The sequence below is a fragment of the Hypanus sabinus genome, chromosome 9, assembly GCF_030144855.1.
Source record: "Hypanus sabinus isolate sHypSab1 chromosome 9, sHypSab1.hap1, whole genome shotgun sequence".
In the NCBI taxonomy this organism is placed as follows: Eukaryota; Metazoa; Chordata; class Chondrichthyes; order Myliobatiformes; family Dasyatidae; genus Hypanus; species Hypanus sabinus.
Genome location: NC_082714.1, coordinates 108,649,460 through 108,666,438, shown reverse-complemented (window position 1 = coordinate 108,666,438; position 16,979 = coordinate 108,649,460). Strand labels below are relative to the sequence as shown.

General features: G+C 43.0%; 1 protein-coding gene across 2 annotated transcripts in view; it reads right to left on the bottom strand.

Annotated features, from left to right (window-relative positions):
• Positions 1-7,775: 7,775 nt before the first annotated feature.
• Positions 7,776-16,979, bottom strand: part of tfap2c (transcription factor AP-2 gamma (activating enhancer binding protein 2 gamma)) — a 53,533-nt gene continuing 44,329 nt past the window's right edge. Inside the window, exons 5-7 of one of the 2 annotated variants that reach the window (XM_059980393.1) lie at positions 16,737-16,855; positions 15,443-15,584; positions 7,776-10,793 (exon numbers count right to left, since the gene is read on the bottom strand). In XM_059980393.1, the coding sequence (XP_059836376.1) occupies positions 10,502-10,793; positions 15,443-15,584; positions 16,737-16,855 (553 nt within the window). In that variant the 3' untranslated portion in view covers positions 7,776-10,501. The remainder of the gene's footprint in view (positions 10,794-15,442; positions 15,585-16,736; positions 16,856-16,979) is intronic. The other variant, XM_059980394.1, reaches the window with a different exon arrangement.

The window sequence follows — 16,979 nt, the reverse complement described above, 5'->3', positions numbered from 1 at the left end:
ATAGGTACATGGAGCTTAGTAAAATAGAGGGTTATAGGTAAGCCTAGTAATTTCTGAGGTAGGGACATGTTCGTCACAACTTGGTGGGCTGAAGGGCCTGCATTGTGCTGTTGGTTTTCTATGTTTGTATGAAAATGAATCCCAAGGTAGGATATGGAGACATTTGATGATGAATTTATTTTGAACCTTGAACTTTAGATTCTGATGGCAATGGTATGGTGGGTGCTAGGGGAGAGCCTCGAACTTGTCAGCATTAGTCTCTGGCCACCTGGGACTGCAGTGTGGAGAAATGTCCTCCGTTGGAGGGTTGTGGATATTTGGAATTCTCTCTCCCCCAAGGCAGTGGAAGCCCAATTTTGATGTCAAGGCGAGGCCGAGGTCAAGAGTTCCTTGGACACTATACAATGAAGAAATGCCAGCAGGAGGATGTAGATGATGAAAGATTAGCCGTGGAACTGACAGAAGGAGCAGGCTCAAAAGGCCAAGCATTGAAGTCTTCAACTGAGGCAGTGGCAATCACAGGCAGAAAGGAGGAGGTAGAGGCATGGAGTATCTGTGGGAGGGAGTTCATTACAGATCAAGGCAGTTGGATAGTGATATTGTAAAGTCCACTTCAGTCTCATACACACATGTAAGCACATATACATGCACAGAGGCACACATACACGTGTAGTCATGCACAAAGACATCCACACACAGATGCAGACATATATAGGTGCACACACTCATAGTTGCAAACACACTCATGCACACACCCACACACATGCAAACATACTCACACATACACAAACACACTTGCACACACACACACATGTAAACATACACAAACGCACTTGCACAGATACATACACACACACGTACAGACACAGACATGCATGCACAGGCACACACACACATATATGCAAACACATGCCACAGACAAACTCAAATGCAAACACAAACGCACAGGCACACACACACATATATGCAAACACATGCCACAGACAAACTCAAATGCAAACACAAACGCACAGGCACACACACACACAAACAGACACACGGATAGGTACAGACTCACACATACCATGCTGTATTTAGAAATGCCTGAAGACAGACAACCACAGACATACAGTAATGCACCTCGTACACTATATTTGTTCATTTAAATCCTCATACATTTACAGACACACACAGATACATATGTTCATCAGAAAGTTTTCATAGACACTGAAGGGATAGTCTGGTTACTCTTTATGGCAAGTTCAGTTGAGATCTTTGTTCCTGACTGTGCACTGGACTGTACTTTTCCTGGGAGTAGAAGATGGGTGCTGGTGAATTACAGCTCCCCTCTGCAACTCCCTACAGTTTAATTCCATGCAGTATCACCAACACAGAAAGCAAGCTGCTAATTCACTGACACCCATTTGCACAAAAACACAAAGTCCATAAATCCTGGATTGCATGGCCATCTCAGAGTTTTAATGTATGTGTGCCTCTCTCCTTCACCCTCTCACTTACACTCCCAGTTCCTTCCCACACTCAGCTGGCGCCTGATCTAGTGAAACATGCGCTGTCATTACCAACAGACAGCTGTCAAGGGATCTGGCGATGTAGCATATGTTCTGCCTGGGGCAGGGCAGCTGATTCATTCACACTACCTAGAAAGCAGAGTAGATACTAATTGAGCAGAATCTTTCTGACAATCAGGAATGTTGCCTTCTGGAACCGTATACCCAGGAACCTACCAGTGTCTGCAAGCAGGCTACACCTCACAACCAACTCCACCCATTCCCTCCAACATCACTAATTCCATTTATTACTTGCCTGAAATTCTGCAATGGAGGTGCAGGTTATTTCTTCAACCAAAAATAGCTCAAGCTGAGGCCTTATCTTTGCTCTGACATACTGCGGTCCCTAGCAACTCCAAATGGAATATTTGAAACCCATAATATTTGACTCAAATGAGCTTCAGATTGCATGGCTGTGCCATTAAAATCTAACTTGCACTTATGCTAGAAGACCATAAGACACAAAAAAGCATAATTAGGCCATTTGGACATTTAATCTGCTCTACTGCTCCATCATGGCTACAAGTCACCTGCTCATAAACCACTTCTATAATTCTTGCACTCCATAATTAGACCAATATGATATACTCCTGACCAGTTTCAATAGTCCAACTCTTGAAAACTTGAAGTAATCAGACTTGGCGGCCTGTGATCTAATGTTTGTTTCCTCACCTCTCCTGCCAATGATATCCTTCATTACCCCCAACCCCCATAAAATAAAAGCATCTATTTTCAAATTCCCATGAATTGATTATAGCTCCCTCTGAAATAGTGAGCCCCTTACCTCTATAATCTCCCCAACCTTTATCAGTCCAAGGTATTTGCACTCTTCCCATTCTGCCTCTTCAGGAACTCCAGTGTTTTCAGATCTCAAGCCCCGAGCTTCCCTCAGCCAAACCAAAAATAGAAACGTACCAGCTTATCTCTCTACTGAATCCTATTGGTGTTCCCCTTTCCTTGATCACAAAAACACCTTTGGATGATGAGTTGGTCCACCTCGTTTGGGTCAGGCAGACATGATTAGCAATGGGAGGAATGTATAGCTGGAAATGTAGTGAAATGGGCAATGTTTCCTTCAATCAGTTGATCAGACACAATGGTGGGGAGCCACCTTTAGTCTTTGTAGTGACGACACTGCCAAGCGCTCTGGGACAAAGTTGTAGGATACTGATCCACTATGAGATACATCTCCAAGTGGGGATCGTGTGTGACTGGTGGCAAAACCTGCACGTGTCACACACTCGACCATCTTGTCCTTTGGGATGCTGTTAAAGAAGCTGTAGCGAATTGAATTGCATATTTTATCAATGGTCAATGCTCCATCCATAGTGAAGATAAATTTCCAGCCCTGAGCTGCATTCATCCAAGGAACTGCTGCACATCCTCTCAAGTTTGTACCCTGTGGATGGTGGGGAGTCAGGGCTTGTCACTGGTAATCACAGAACAGTTACAGCACTGGAAGAGGCCATTCAGCCCATTGAATCCAAACTCACTTAGCTCTACTTCTCCTCACTTTCCCACAGTACTTTAACTTCATTCCTTTCAGACAATCAAGGGCTAAATTGCATTGTTTTGTTGCCTGTTGCATTCTGAGCATTGTGGGCATGCTCTGTTGTTACCAGAATGTGTGGATGTCCCCAGCACACCCTTAGGTTTGTTGGCTTTTAGCGTAAATAACACATCTCACTACATCTTGATGCACACATGATAAATAAATTTGAACCTTGAAATAGGGTAGTACTGAAAATGTTTAACTTTAAAATAAGGATTGAGTAGCTTTTAGTAGCTTTCAAACATTTCCCATAGTCAAGTCTAATCAGAAATAAAGTTTTTGGTGCCACAATCCCAAAAGTACTTTGATGATTCAAACCATTTTCTCGGTAGAAAAGTATTTCATTTTGCTTGTATTAGCCAATCACCTCCAGGCTGTCTCTTAGTTCTTAATACTTCATCAATAGAAATGACTTCACTTTTACTTAATCTGTCAGATTGTAATGGCCAATATTGGGTTCCCTCATAACCTGTGTTCAGCGCAAAAAAAGCCCTGGTTTTTCCTATCTAACCTCTTTATTGTCAGCACTGCAAAAGGCGCCCTTTGGTCAGCCTGAAACGTTGATCTGCCAGCACATCGAGATGTCTGTGGAAGAATGCTGCCAACGGGCACATTCCAGGTTGAGGGTGTACATGCTGAAGGATGCACTGGTGCTTGGTGCAATCACTGCAAGGGCCCAGTGGGGAAGAACCACAGTATAGGCTTCTTCTGCTAATGGAGAGCGAGGGAGGCTGGGTTGGGCAAGAAAGTCCCTTAATTATTGTCATAGTGTACCACTGCAGGGGGCCACGGTGCTATTAGTTTTAAGAAATGCAATAGAACATCACAGAAATAATTAACTATAAATGCAATAATGAAAAGATATAGCGCTGTTTTTTTCATTTAAATAATACTTATTTAAAACTTTTATCTTGGTAAAAAATGTACTCAGGCCAAGACTCATATGCCCTTTTAAAACTTGATTTCTCAACCTGCCCTCCAACATACTGTACATCTCCAGATCCGTTCTTGTATCCCTTTCAGAGTTGCGTGCTCTAGCTTATATTGCCTCTCGTTCTTCCAACAAAAGATATTACATTTCATATTTCCTCCACATTAGATTTCATCCACCACATTCCTGCAAATCCACAAAATCTCTTCATATTTCACGATTTTAAGTTTTACCTCTGCAGCAGCTTTAGAAATTGTGCCCTACACATCCAAATCATTAATGTAGATTAGAGAAAGCAGTGGCCCCCGCGTAAGATCTCAAAAAGCCCACACAGGTTTGAAACATGTGCTGGAAAATTAGGTTTTCAAGTGCAGTGTGGTAGCTAGCTCCATATTCTAATCATACCTTCATATATTTAACTCAATAATAGATCAACCCTCATGTTTATTGTCTCTCATTTCATTCATCCTTCAAGTATCTTTTGTACATCTGACTTCTCAGTGTTTTCAGGAGCTCATCCAAGCCTCGCTGTCAGCCCCTTCTAGAGGAAGGGGCCCAGTCGGTTCAGACATTTAGTGAGTGATATCATTTCCACACAGGTCACTCCCAAACCACAAGGCCACATTTCCTGCTGATCTGGTTGTGGCTTTGCCTCCCATTGAGCTTTGCAAATTAGTTACATCCGAAGAGTTAAGCAGCTTCCATGCCATCTGGTCACCTTATGGATGGAGGGAACCCGAGCAGGGATGGGAGGGGTTGGAGAGGAGGGAAAGCTGCCCTGATTCTAAACAGAGCCATTGGCTCACAGCAATTCAAAAGGCCAAGTCTTGTTTTTAGTTCATGCAGTCCTAAACCTTTTAGCATTTCTGTGGTTTGTGCAGATGCCAGATAGAAGAGCAAAAGGACAGCATTACTACCTTGTGTAAGGAGCAAAGATTGAAGCACATTCCTGCTTGTGATTTTCAACAATAATCCCTGTTAGAAGATATCCCTGTTAGGTCTAGTGAGGAACCAGATCAGTCTTCAGAAAATGATTAAATTAGATATTGCTAAGTTTCTTCTTTGTTTGCGAATATAAAAAATGTAAATATTGAATAATTTTAATCGTCATCAAATGTTGTTTCTGACAATCCTTTGCAATCCAAGTCTGGGGACAGCCAGGCTTGCTGTGGGCTTGGCTTAGCTGGCAATCAAAGCTGTCCAGCCTTCTTGTGGGTGGGACATCTGAGGCCCCACCACTTTACAGGGTTCATATGCATAGGATCCTACAATCTCCTGCTACGAAGCCTCCAATGTGCAGGATCATAAGTGTTGGTGGACTCAGCTAACTCCATCATGGGCATGACCCTCTCCACCATCAAGGAAATCTTCAAAAGACAACACCTCAATGAGGCAGCATCCCTCCCCATCTGGGACATGCTCTCTTCACAGTCCACAAACACTACACCAGAATCGGATTTACCACTGACCAGTATCATGAAATTTAATTTGCAGTAGCAGTACGGTTCAAGACAAACTAGAATAAAAAGGAAAATGATAAATAATGAAGAGTAATGAAGTAGTGTTCACTGACCAGAGCAGAAGCCATTCTGAAATATTGATGTGGTCTTCACGTTCCTATACCTCCTCCCCAATGGTAGTAATGAGAAGAGGATATGTCCCTGATGGCGGGAGCCTTGAATGATGGATATCACCTTCTCTTGCACTTTTTATTGTTAGATAGCAAGTTCAATGTCTTGCACTGCACTGCTGTGACAAATATCACAACCTGTGTTGGTGATAATAAACTTGATCCCGATAAAGGCAGAGACTGATTACTCGAGGCAAGACCTGCAGGCAGGAAGGGAAGGCAGCCAATGTCTGCTAATTGCTAAATTCCGGGTCCTGGGTTGTGTGAAATGTCATGAATTTTAAGACCAATGGTGTCAGAAGAAATAAATCTCTCCGTTATCTGAATTTTAAAACATTGTGATTAGATCAATTAGCAAGCATTCTAAACTGAAGGAAATGCACACCGCATTTTGACAACATTCCCATGAAAAGGACAGGGCTTTGCCCTTTCAAAAAGCTAATTTATAAAAAGTTAGAAATATGTACAAATGCTTCAAAACAAAAAAGAGAAAAACATGGATTTTTAGGTTTAAAGTCAGAGAAAGGACATAGGAAATGAAAGATTTGCCAGCTTGATGGAAGGTAGGAGAGATGAAAAGCAGGGTGGAAATTAAGGTGAAAGAGCAAATAACGAGACAAGAAACAAAAAGGGTCAGTGGAAGGTCCAAATGGAAAACAATGATCTAAATAATACTAAGAGAAAATCTGCAGATCCGAGCAACACACACAAAATGTCAGAGGAACTCAGACCAGGCAGCAACCATGGAAAATATTCGTCAACATTTCAGGCCAAAACCCTTCAGCAGGACCCAACAGTCAACATTTCGGGCTGAAACATCGAATGTACTCTTTCATAGATGCTGTCTGGCCTGCTGAGTGTTTATTTAGCTAATACTGTAACTCAAATATTGAATCTGAATCAGACTTACTGTCACTGATATACATCTTGAAATGTGTTATTTTGCTGCTACAGTAGAGTGCAATATTTAAAAACATTTAATTTTCATATATCTTAAAGTAATTTATAGCATAAATGGTGCAAACAGAGCAAGATAGTGGGGTGATGTTCACGGGTTCATTGACCATTCAAAAATCTAATGGTGGTCCATAAATATTGCCAGAAATACAGTCCAGATGGTTATAAATGTTCACCTTGCATTGAAATGCTCATCTCATCTTGATGCAAGGTCAACATTGCATCATGGCAAGGTGTTTACCAACAAACTGCTCACCACGATCATCCAATGAATCATTATTAACCAAAACTGAAATCTGTTGTTTCAGCATTTCAGTCAAAATCCATTGGAAAAGATTCACCTTGTGACTGAACCAGCTCAACCACCTTCCCAAGGGCAGCAGGGTGCTGCACAAACAACAGTCGGAGCTTTCAAGCAACTACACTTAAAGCAAGAGCCAGCCTTGGGTTTGAATCATAGCTGGAGTCTTACCTGGAACAATTTTGAAATGATTGGAAGTTGCTGTGAATGTACTGCCCTAAAGATCAATGAAACTGGCCTTAATTGATTTATCTGGAGTTACCAACCAGGCTTCGCCATCTTCTCACAGCCACCAATAGGCATGAGGTACAGAAGCCTGAAGGTTCAAGAAGAATTACTTTGGAAGTTCTTGACTTTGGTAGTATGTGTAATTTTGAATAGAAAAGTTGCCTATTTGGCATTTCAAACTTTAACCTGCTCTGCTGAACGGGCAACAGGAATACCAAGGTCAATGAGGCCCACACCTGCAACTGTGTAACAGACAAAACATGCAAGAAATCTTGAACAGGTCTCACAATGCATTATTTCCCAAAGTCAAGACCTTCCTAGACCCCATTACACTGTATTCACTTCCAAGCAGAAACTTAACTACTGGGAGGCTAAGGATCACCAGAAGCTCAAGGATTTAATTTTGGAGTGGCCATTGAGTTTCCATTTACCCCACTGTCCTTCAAAATAAACAGCAGCTGGGTCAACATGAGAGCCGAGATCAAACTCACATGTGTCCCCACTGGCCTTTAAATTGACCCAATTCTCAGTCCCAAATTACAGAAGGAAAGGTCAGACAGGTGAGCAAACACTGGTTTAAATTCAGAATATTATTTTTATTCTTTCTCATTCGACATTATATTACAGAACTGAGACACAAAATCCACACTTCAGAAGCTTCATCTAGACATCCATCCGTTTAAAATTCACTGACAAAGGTTTTAAGAAAACTGACCCACTGGATTTACAGAAAGTACCTTACAACTCACACCAAGAATAATTATTGCTTTCTCCACAACCCCCCACCCCTCCCAACCGCCAGAAGAGTCAGGTGAGTTTTGAGGAAGAACATTCAAGCAGACATTAATACCCTGTTTTGTGTTTCTTCTTGTAACTGTGCAGGAACAGGAAAGGAGTTATATCCTAGCTTACCCATTACCAGGGAAACACTTCTCCATAATAACAGGAAAATGGGAAGACTAAACCCTATTTACAGGAGGTAAACGAGCTTTTCTTAAAAAAGGTTTCAAAGTTGCACCATATTTACATTACCCATTAAATTACATATAAATAAATATGTACATTTAAAACACTGTTCCCTTTTTACCCTATTTACCCTGTAAAGGAAACTCTCCCAAAGACTGATTAAAGACTCTCTTAAAATATGATTGTGTTGATACCTAATTTTCAAGTAGGTTTGTAACTGGGCAGAGTTTGGCCTCCAGACAACAAATGTTTAGCCAACAATCCAGAGGGCATGCAAGATCATTCGGCAAGGTCAGTAGCAGAGTTGAGGGGACTTCAACCTGTAGACTAGTCAGAATTGCCACAGGTCAGTCACCTCTGATCAGAGCAGAGACACGTGCATCTGACTTGCTTTTGAGCACCGCAAGCCTGGACTATGGGCATCACTGTTGCAATGGTCATTATAAGCCTGAAAGTTCATTGTTAGCCAGAATCAAAACCAAACTGGAGAGAGGCTCTTCCTGAGATGCTTTCAGATGTTTGGTCTTTGGCTCAGAGGTGTTAATCCCTTCAAAGTCAGCTCCATCAAAACAGGAATCTTAGACAAAGCTTCAATCCAGTCCCAGTTCAACATCTCCTTTTCACACAAGCAGCAAGCAGGAGGACATTTGGCTGCCATCTCCCTCCAGACTGTTAGCAGCAGCACTGAGCTGTGTAGCCGTTCTCTCTGCTCTGCGAGATCAGGTTTAATAGCCGAGATTTAAGATTTAGTGGCAGACTCAGAAATTACTACAAAAAATCAGTTACTCACATTATAAAACTGCAGGAAAATATACATGATTGTATTGTATTCCTCAGCTAGATATATTAACCAGACTGTCCTGACCAGTTAACACCCCTCTCAAGTACTTCTCAATAGTTTCATCTGTATTTTCTTGCTCAAACATGCTGACTTTGTTTTAAAATAATTCCAAGCCTGCTCCACTTGTGGAACAAGAGCTAATTAAAAAAGTAGAACCTATCTTACGATGTGAGCAATGGAGCTTAAACTGTTATTAACAGAGCCACTGGCAGCGCTGCACATTGAGCTACCCTGCCAATACATGTACACTTCCTACCCTGGCCTTCGCAGAGCTTTCAAAACAGATCATTAAATTTTGTTATAAGGAATGGATTTGGTCTGTTCCAAAAGGGGTCCGACTGAGAATGGCTTTGTAACTGTTCATTTTTATACAGCACCCAAATGATGGGCGTTGGAAATGTGCTTTGAGCACAGTTAAGTTGCGAGTCCCTGATTATAGCCCAGCAAGTAAACTGTCCAAAGAGATTGCTTAAACCCAGTGGGGTGCAATGAGAAGAGTTCCAAGAAAGCACTGAAGACTAGAAAACCCTCCTTCCTGACCTGAACGGGCTGCAGATTCTGTCTGTAATTGGAGCGGGCATCGAACTGCTCAAATCAAGTTCAATCGGCTTGGACTGCAGTGCTGAGGGTACCAAAAGTCAACTAGTAGTAACTGAGGAGCATAAAACATCATTCTGCCTTCCTCCAGGTGTTTTTGTACACAACTTCTAGCTTAAGTAAAACATGCTGGGGAGCCCCTCTGTGTTAGCAAATACACTTGTGGCCAGCCTAAGATGCTAACATCCAGCAAACTGTTCATGGCAGCTTTAGACCCACAGATGGTCAGGACATCTTCTAACCACGCTGCAAGATCCAGTGACTACATGCCCTCTTTCAGCAATGTGACGCCATTTAGGTGCGTCTTCCCATCTTCCTCGAGGGCTCTATCTCATTGTCCCTGATGTTGGCGATCTCTCTGCTTATTACTATCTAGGAAAAGTCAAAGTTACTGGGAGACAGCTTTGCCAGGTACAGTGCAAGTAAAAGGGCCCTAAAAATTAAACTTATGGCTTCATCATAGGGCAGTAGCCTCTTCTCCTCTTCCCCTGCAGATTCACCCCGCTCCAGCTCACCAACACATACAACAAAGCTGGAATCACAGCAGGGGAAGAAGCTTGAAGTCATTGCTTGGGGGTACCATGCAACTAACACTGCTTTGGGAGTGGTGCTAAAGTAGAATATACCTTGGGGCCGAGGCCTTCAATAAACTTCTGGCAATGGAAGCAAGACTGTTTCATTGACAGTTACCCCAGCCACAGTGACTTCCTGCCCATGAGTCTCATGATGTTGGAGGTGCCAAATGGATTTGATACTTGGAGCCTGAATAAAATGGTTGATCATGGAGGCATAGTGCATATCTGCAGCCCTGCAAATTACAATTAGCAGGAGTTTAGTCCAGCCCTTTGGCTATTGGGTGCCATTGCTGTTGCTGGTTTGAGGAAGTTCAGGTTGTCCCAGAGACAAAGAAGGGGGAGAAGGGTTAAAGTCCGCGGATTCAGAGCCAGCAGCTCATTTCCTGTGCTTTTCATCTTTGTCCACAGTTTTATTTGGGTTGATGTCCTGGGAGTTCTGGCCACTGTTGGCCATATACACTTTGTCCAGGGCCTTCACCGCTTCGTTCAGGTAATTCTGCAGCGAGGACATGGCAGCGCAGATGGCTGGGCTCCCAAAGCCATGTGTGATGAGGCTGAAGTGAGTCAGGCAGCCCTGGATTTCAGGATCCAGGATTGGACTAGGCCGGGCATTTCCCAGGGGTGACCGATCCTGGGTCAACATGTCCATGAACTCTTTAAAGATTTGCCTGCAAACAGAAAAAAGGGACAATTGTTCACTCATTCAATGTACAATCCCTAGAGAACAAGACTGAGGGTCCAAAAACACATTTGCTGTATCGGAGGGAAATGGGGAATTGCTGCCTTGTGTTTCACAGAGACATGGTTCATCTCAGACATACTAGATACATCAGTAAGACCCAAGGGATTCTCAAAACACCAGAAGGACTGGACCACCAATTTGGAGAAGGCAAAAGGTGGGGATTAGAGTTTCATGATAAAATCTCGGACATAATGGTTTTCAGAACATTAGAATTTTTTTTGACAAGAACAGGCCATTCAGCCTAACAAAGTTTGCCAAATTCCTAATCAGTGTTGAAATAATTATTGACTTTAGATTTTAAAGTCTCTAAGGTACTACTCTCAACTACAGAGCTAGGTAGTTTTTGTCCATGTGTCCATAATTTGCCAAGTAAAGAAAGGTGTCCAGTTGTTAGTCTGGAATCTCCCTTTACCTAGTCTCCACCGATGGCCCCGTGTCCTCACCGATGGATAAATTTTGAAGTAGCAGCTGGCGCCCACCTTACTTACACATAGAACATAGACATTTACAGTATTTTACAGGCCGTTTGGCCCACTGTTGTGCCTGCCATGTAACCTACTCAAGAGACTGCCAAGAATTTCAAGGCCTTCTAGTTTTTTAAGCTCCATATACCTATCTAAGGGGCTCTTAAAAGCCCCTATTGTATCCGCTTCCACCACCACTGCCACCAGTGCATTCCACACGCCCACCACTGTGTGAAAAACTTAGCCCGACATCCCCTCAGTACCCATTTCCAAGCACCTTAAAACTATGCCCCTTGTGTTAGTCATTTCAGCCCTAGGAAAAAGCCTCTGGCTATCTACATGATCAACGCCCCTCATCATCTTGTACAACTCTATCAGGTCACCTCACATCCTCCATCGCTCCAAGGAGAAAAGGCCAAGTTCATTCAACCTATTCTCATAAGGTATACCATCCAATCTAGGGAACATCCTTGTAAATCTCCTCTGCATGCTCCGTATAGTATTCACATCCTTCCTGTATTGAGGTGACCAAAACTGAACTAAGTACTCCAAGTGGGGTCTGACCAAGGCCTTATATAGCTGTAACATTACCCCACAGCTCTTGAACTGAATCCCACAGTTGATGAATGCCAACATACCATTCACCTTCTCAACAACACTGTCAACTTGCGCAGCAACTTTGGGTGTCCTATCGACACTGACCCCAAGATCTCTCAGATCCTCCACACTGCCAAGAGTCTTGCCATTAATATTATATCCTGCCTTCAAATTGGTCCTACCAAAATGAACCACTTCATACTTATCTAGGTTGAACTCCATCTGCCACTTCTCAGCCCAGTTCTCCATCCTGTCAGTGTCCCGCTGTAACCTCTGACAACTCTCCAGACTATCCACAACACTCCCAACCTTTGTGTCATCAGACTTACTAACCCATCTTTCTACTTCTTCATCCAAGTCATATATATTTATTTTAAAAAATCATGAACATGAATAATGAAATCCAGAACAACCACCTTTTGCCTTCAGTAAGCGAGCCAATTCTGGATCCACAAAGGTCTCCCTGGATCCTATGCCTCCTGACTTTCTGAAAGAGCCTTTCTTGGGGAACCTTATCAAATGCCTTACTGAAATCCATATACACTACATCCACTGCTCCACCTTCAATGTGTTTTGTTACATCCTCAAAGAATTCAATCAGCCCAACTTAAATAGCCCAACTTTCTATTAGCCTTCCAAATCACTTCTGTGCTTTGTCTGGATGTGATGGTGATGAGTCTACCAGGACGCCCAAACCTCATACGGTGTACTTTCCAAGTCAAGACCCCCCCCCCCGTATATTTATATTAATATTTCCATTTCCTATGTAATAGTTTACTTTTACTCACAATAAATCCGCTATTTACCGATATCTGATTTTGTTTAGATCTAACTGTATTGATTGTGCTGCCTGAATGTTATCAGCCCATCCCCCTAATTTTGTGTCATCAGCAAATTTCACTAGTTTACTTATTTCTCTTGTATTGCTAATGTAAATTAAAAACAGCAGTGACCCCAAAACTGATCCCTGTGGAACCTCTTTTAACATCTTCTAGGTGTGAAAACGATCCTCTCGTTGCTTTTGAGCCAATTCTGCACCCATTCATACCTTTTCCTGAATCTCTACCTCCTGCAATTTGATTAACTTCTTGTGAATTTGATTAACTTCTTGTGGGGTACCTTGTCAAAAGCCTTGCAAAAATCCAAGTAAATGATATAAACTGCTCTATTATCATAAATTTTTGTTACCTCTTCATAGAAATCCACCATATTAGGAAAACACAACTTCCCCTTTCTGAACCCACATTGGTTTTCTGCTAACATGCTTGTTCTCATCAGTTGCCTTTCCATCTCATTCGCACTCTTGTTCCTCCAGTCTGACCATTCTACTCACCAAAGGAGCTCAGTGACCCTGACCTCAGTTCACATACAGCTGTCGATGTATTGAGTGCTGCAATTAGGAACAAGAAACATCCTTCCCAGCACCTCTCAAATCATTGTCAGGGACTTCAGTTAGGCTTTTTGAAGAAATCTCTGCCCAAATATCACCTACAGCACAAGGGGCCCCAACACACAGTACTTGACCACTGTTACATTATAGGAATCCCACCTCTAGACTGCATTTCAGGAAATCTGACCTGGCTGCCTTCCTCCTACCAGCAAGCAGGCAGAGGTTAAAGAGCAAGACTCCAGACACAAGGAAAACAAAGAGGTGGCTGTGGGACGCAGAGGAGCAGCTATGGGATTGCTTCAAGACAGTGGACTGGGCCGCATTCAAGGTCTCAGAATGTAAATGAAGTCATCATGATTGTCATGGACTTTACAAACAGAGTCACAGACAAGTGTGTGTTCTCACAAAATAATTCGGTGTCTTCCCCACCTAGAAGCCATGATATATTATCAGAAACACAATCTGCCGAGAGCCAGGTCACATGCATTTGGGTCTCTCAACCAAGTAAGATACAAGAGGCCTAGGTATGGCCTCAAAAAAAAAACCTGGACCAAATTTCAATCAATGAAGGGTGCTCAACAGCTGTGACAGGGTTTGAATGCCATCATCTCCTACCAAGTGAAACTAAGCCACATAGGTGGCAAGGGTTCACTCCCAGAGGAGCTCAATGCCTTCCATGCTTGCCTTAACCATCAAAACATAAAGGAGCCTTCACCAACTCCTACAGCCCCCAATGATCCTGCAATTACCATCTTTGAGAGCGTTCTTCAGGAGGGTGAGCCCATGTAAGGCAGTCCAGCTGGCTATACCAAAGACCTGTGCTGATAACTGGCTAGAATGTTCACTGGTATCCTTAACCTCTTGCTTTTGCAGTCTGAGGTACCCACCTGCTTCAAGCAGCATTCAATTATATTGGTGCCTAAGAAGAACCTACCTCAATGACCATCATCCAGTAGCACTTACATCCACTGAGATGAAGCGCTTTGAGAGGTTGGTCATGAAATATATCAGCTCCTGCCTGATGAGTGACTCAGATCCATTTCAGTTTGCCTACATAACAGGACAACAGTAGATGCCATTTAATTGGGTCTGCACTCAATCCTGGAATATCCAGACAACAAAGATGCCCTTTAATCGACTACAGCTCAGCATTCCATACTAGCACCCCTTCAGAACTATTAAGCTTCAAAGAACTTGGTCTCGACACCTCCTTGTGCAACTGGATCCATGATTTCCTCACTTGAAGACAGTTTAGATTGGCAATAACATCTCCAGCACAAGTCTGTGTTCTTGGATCCCTGCTCCACTCATTTTACACTTCTGACTGTGGCGAAGTATAGCTCCAATGTCATATTTAAGTTTGCTGAGGACACCACTATCGTTGGCCGAATCAAAGGCGGTGACGAATCCACATATAGGAGGAAGAATGAAAATCTCACTCAGTATCAGCTAGACCAAGGTGCTGATTATTAAGGAGATTATTCAGGAGAAGGCGGATGTCCATGACCCAGTCCTCATCAGGGGATCAGAGGGGGAAGAGGGTCAGCAATCTTTAATTCCTTGCTGTTATAATTTCAGAGGATCAGCCCTAGGTCCAGCACACAAGTGCCGGGGGTGTGAGACACAAGGCTGAAGCATTTGTAAACATGTTCAGCAGCAAGTGCTGAGTGGAAGATCTGTCTCGACTTCCTCTCGAGATCCCCGACAAAGAAGTCAGTCTTCAACCAATTTAATTCAGTCCCCATGATATCAAGAAATACCTGAGAGCACTAGATACTGCAAAGACTGTAGAAATAGACTGATGCTGCATTCCAGAACTACCTATACCACAGCTAGGCTGATCCAGGACATTTGCAACACCAGCACCCACCCATCGATGTGAATATTTACCCAGGCATCCCCTGCTCAGGATGAATCCAATCGAATTACAGCCTCCCCAGCCCTTTCGCAATCCAGAGCAAAACAATGGCAAGCATCATTTATATTCCCTTTGAACACCATTCCCTCACCACTTCCACTCAGCCAGCACAGGTGTTAGGAGAGGTTAATCGTTCAGACAAACACAGCTGTCATTTCAAACCTCATGTCCCATTTCTGTCCACCATCTCAAGAGGCAAAACTTACTTGGCCGCAAGGAGCATGCTTTTCCGGCTAGCGATTTCATTCCGGTCTATATGCTGTCGGGTCAGGTACTCTGCCGCTGCTTTCGCGGGGAACTCAGTCTCACACACGTAACCAAAGTCACGGGCTAGGTGTACAGCTTCCCCTAGGGGCAAAATATTACATCAAATTGGTAACAGGCAGATCCTAGACTTGGGTGTAGGACTATAGGGTATAGTAACACAGATCTTTAATTCCCCGAAAGTGGTGTCACAGGTAGACAGGTTTATAAAGAGCTTTCAAAAATCAGTATTGAATACAGGAGTTGGGAATGTTATGGTAATGTTATGCAAGATGTTGCTGAGGCCAAATTTAGATTATTATGTGCAATTCTGGTCACCAGCCTACAGGAAAAATATCAATAAGATTGAAGAGTACAAAGAAAATTGATAAGGATGTTGCCGGCACTTGAGGACCCGAGTTACGGGGAATGATTGAATAGGTTAGGACTTTATTCTCTGGAGCATAGGAGAATGAGGGAAGATTTTGATAAAGGTTTACAAGATTCTTGACAGTGTAGAGGAACAGAAGGATTTTGTGGTCCATAACCATCAAAGCAACCATGCAGGTTTAGCAGCTTGGTTAAGGTGGCACACGGTGTGTTGGCCTTCATTAATCGAGGGGATTGAGTACAAGAGCCATGAGGTAATGTTCAGCTCTACAAAACTTTGGTTCGAACATACTTGGAGTATTGTGCTCAGTTCTGGTCACCATATTACAGGAAAGCTATGGAAGCTTCAGAGGATGTTGCCTAGATTAGAGATTATTACTTAAGGATAGGTTGAGTGAGTTAGCACTTTTCTCTTTGAAGCAAAGAAGAATGAGAGATGCCTTGATAGAGGAGGTGTATAACAGGCATTGTTAGAATTGACAGCCTTTTTGCCCAGAGGGCATTACTTTAAGATGTTTGGAGGTAAATATGGGGGGGGGAAGGGGAGGTCAGAGTATTTTTATTTTACAGAGACAAGTGCATGGAACACGCTGCCAGCAGTGATGGTAGAGACAGATACATTAGAGACTCTTAAACAGGCACACAAAAAATGGAGGGCTATGTGGGAGGAAAGAGTTAGATTGTTATTAGAGTAGGTTAAAGGATCAGCACAACATTGTGGGCCGAAGGGCCTGTACTCTGCTGTACTGCCCCATGTTCCATATGAATATGAACTTGGTCCGGGTCAGTGTCTAGTTAGCAACGCTCCCAAGGAAGATCCTGAGAAAAGGGTTTGACTCTCAAGTAAATATAATGAGACCGACGTACCTTCCACAAGAGAAGTCAGTAGGGTCACATTGGCTGCTTTCCGTCTCCCAGCAGGAAGGTTTAAACCAATCTTGTCAAGCCTTTCCCGTAATGACCTTCCTCCATTTTTTGACTTCGCTCTGCAGGTAAAGCAATTTTGTAGGTTTATTTCTGAATGCCACAAAGTGTGTGCCATTTCACGAGAGGTGACCTTGGACCCTTCTGCCCTGTGGGGTTCAGGAAGTGCCATTATGCTGACAGTCC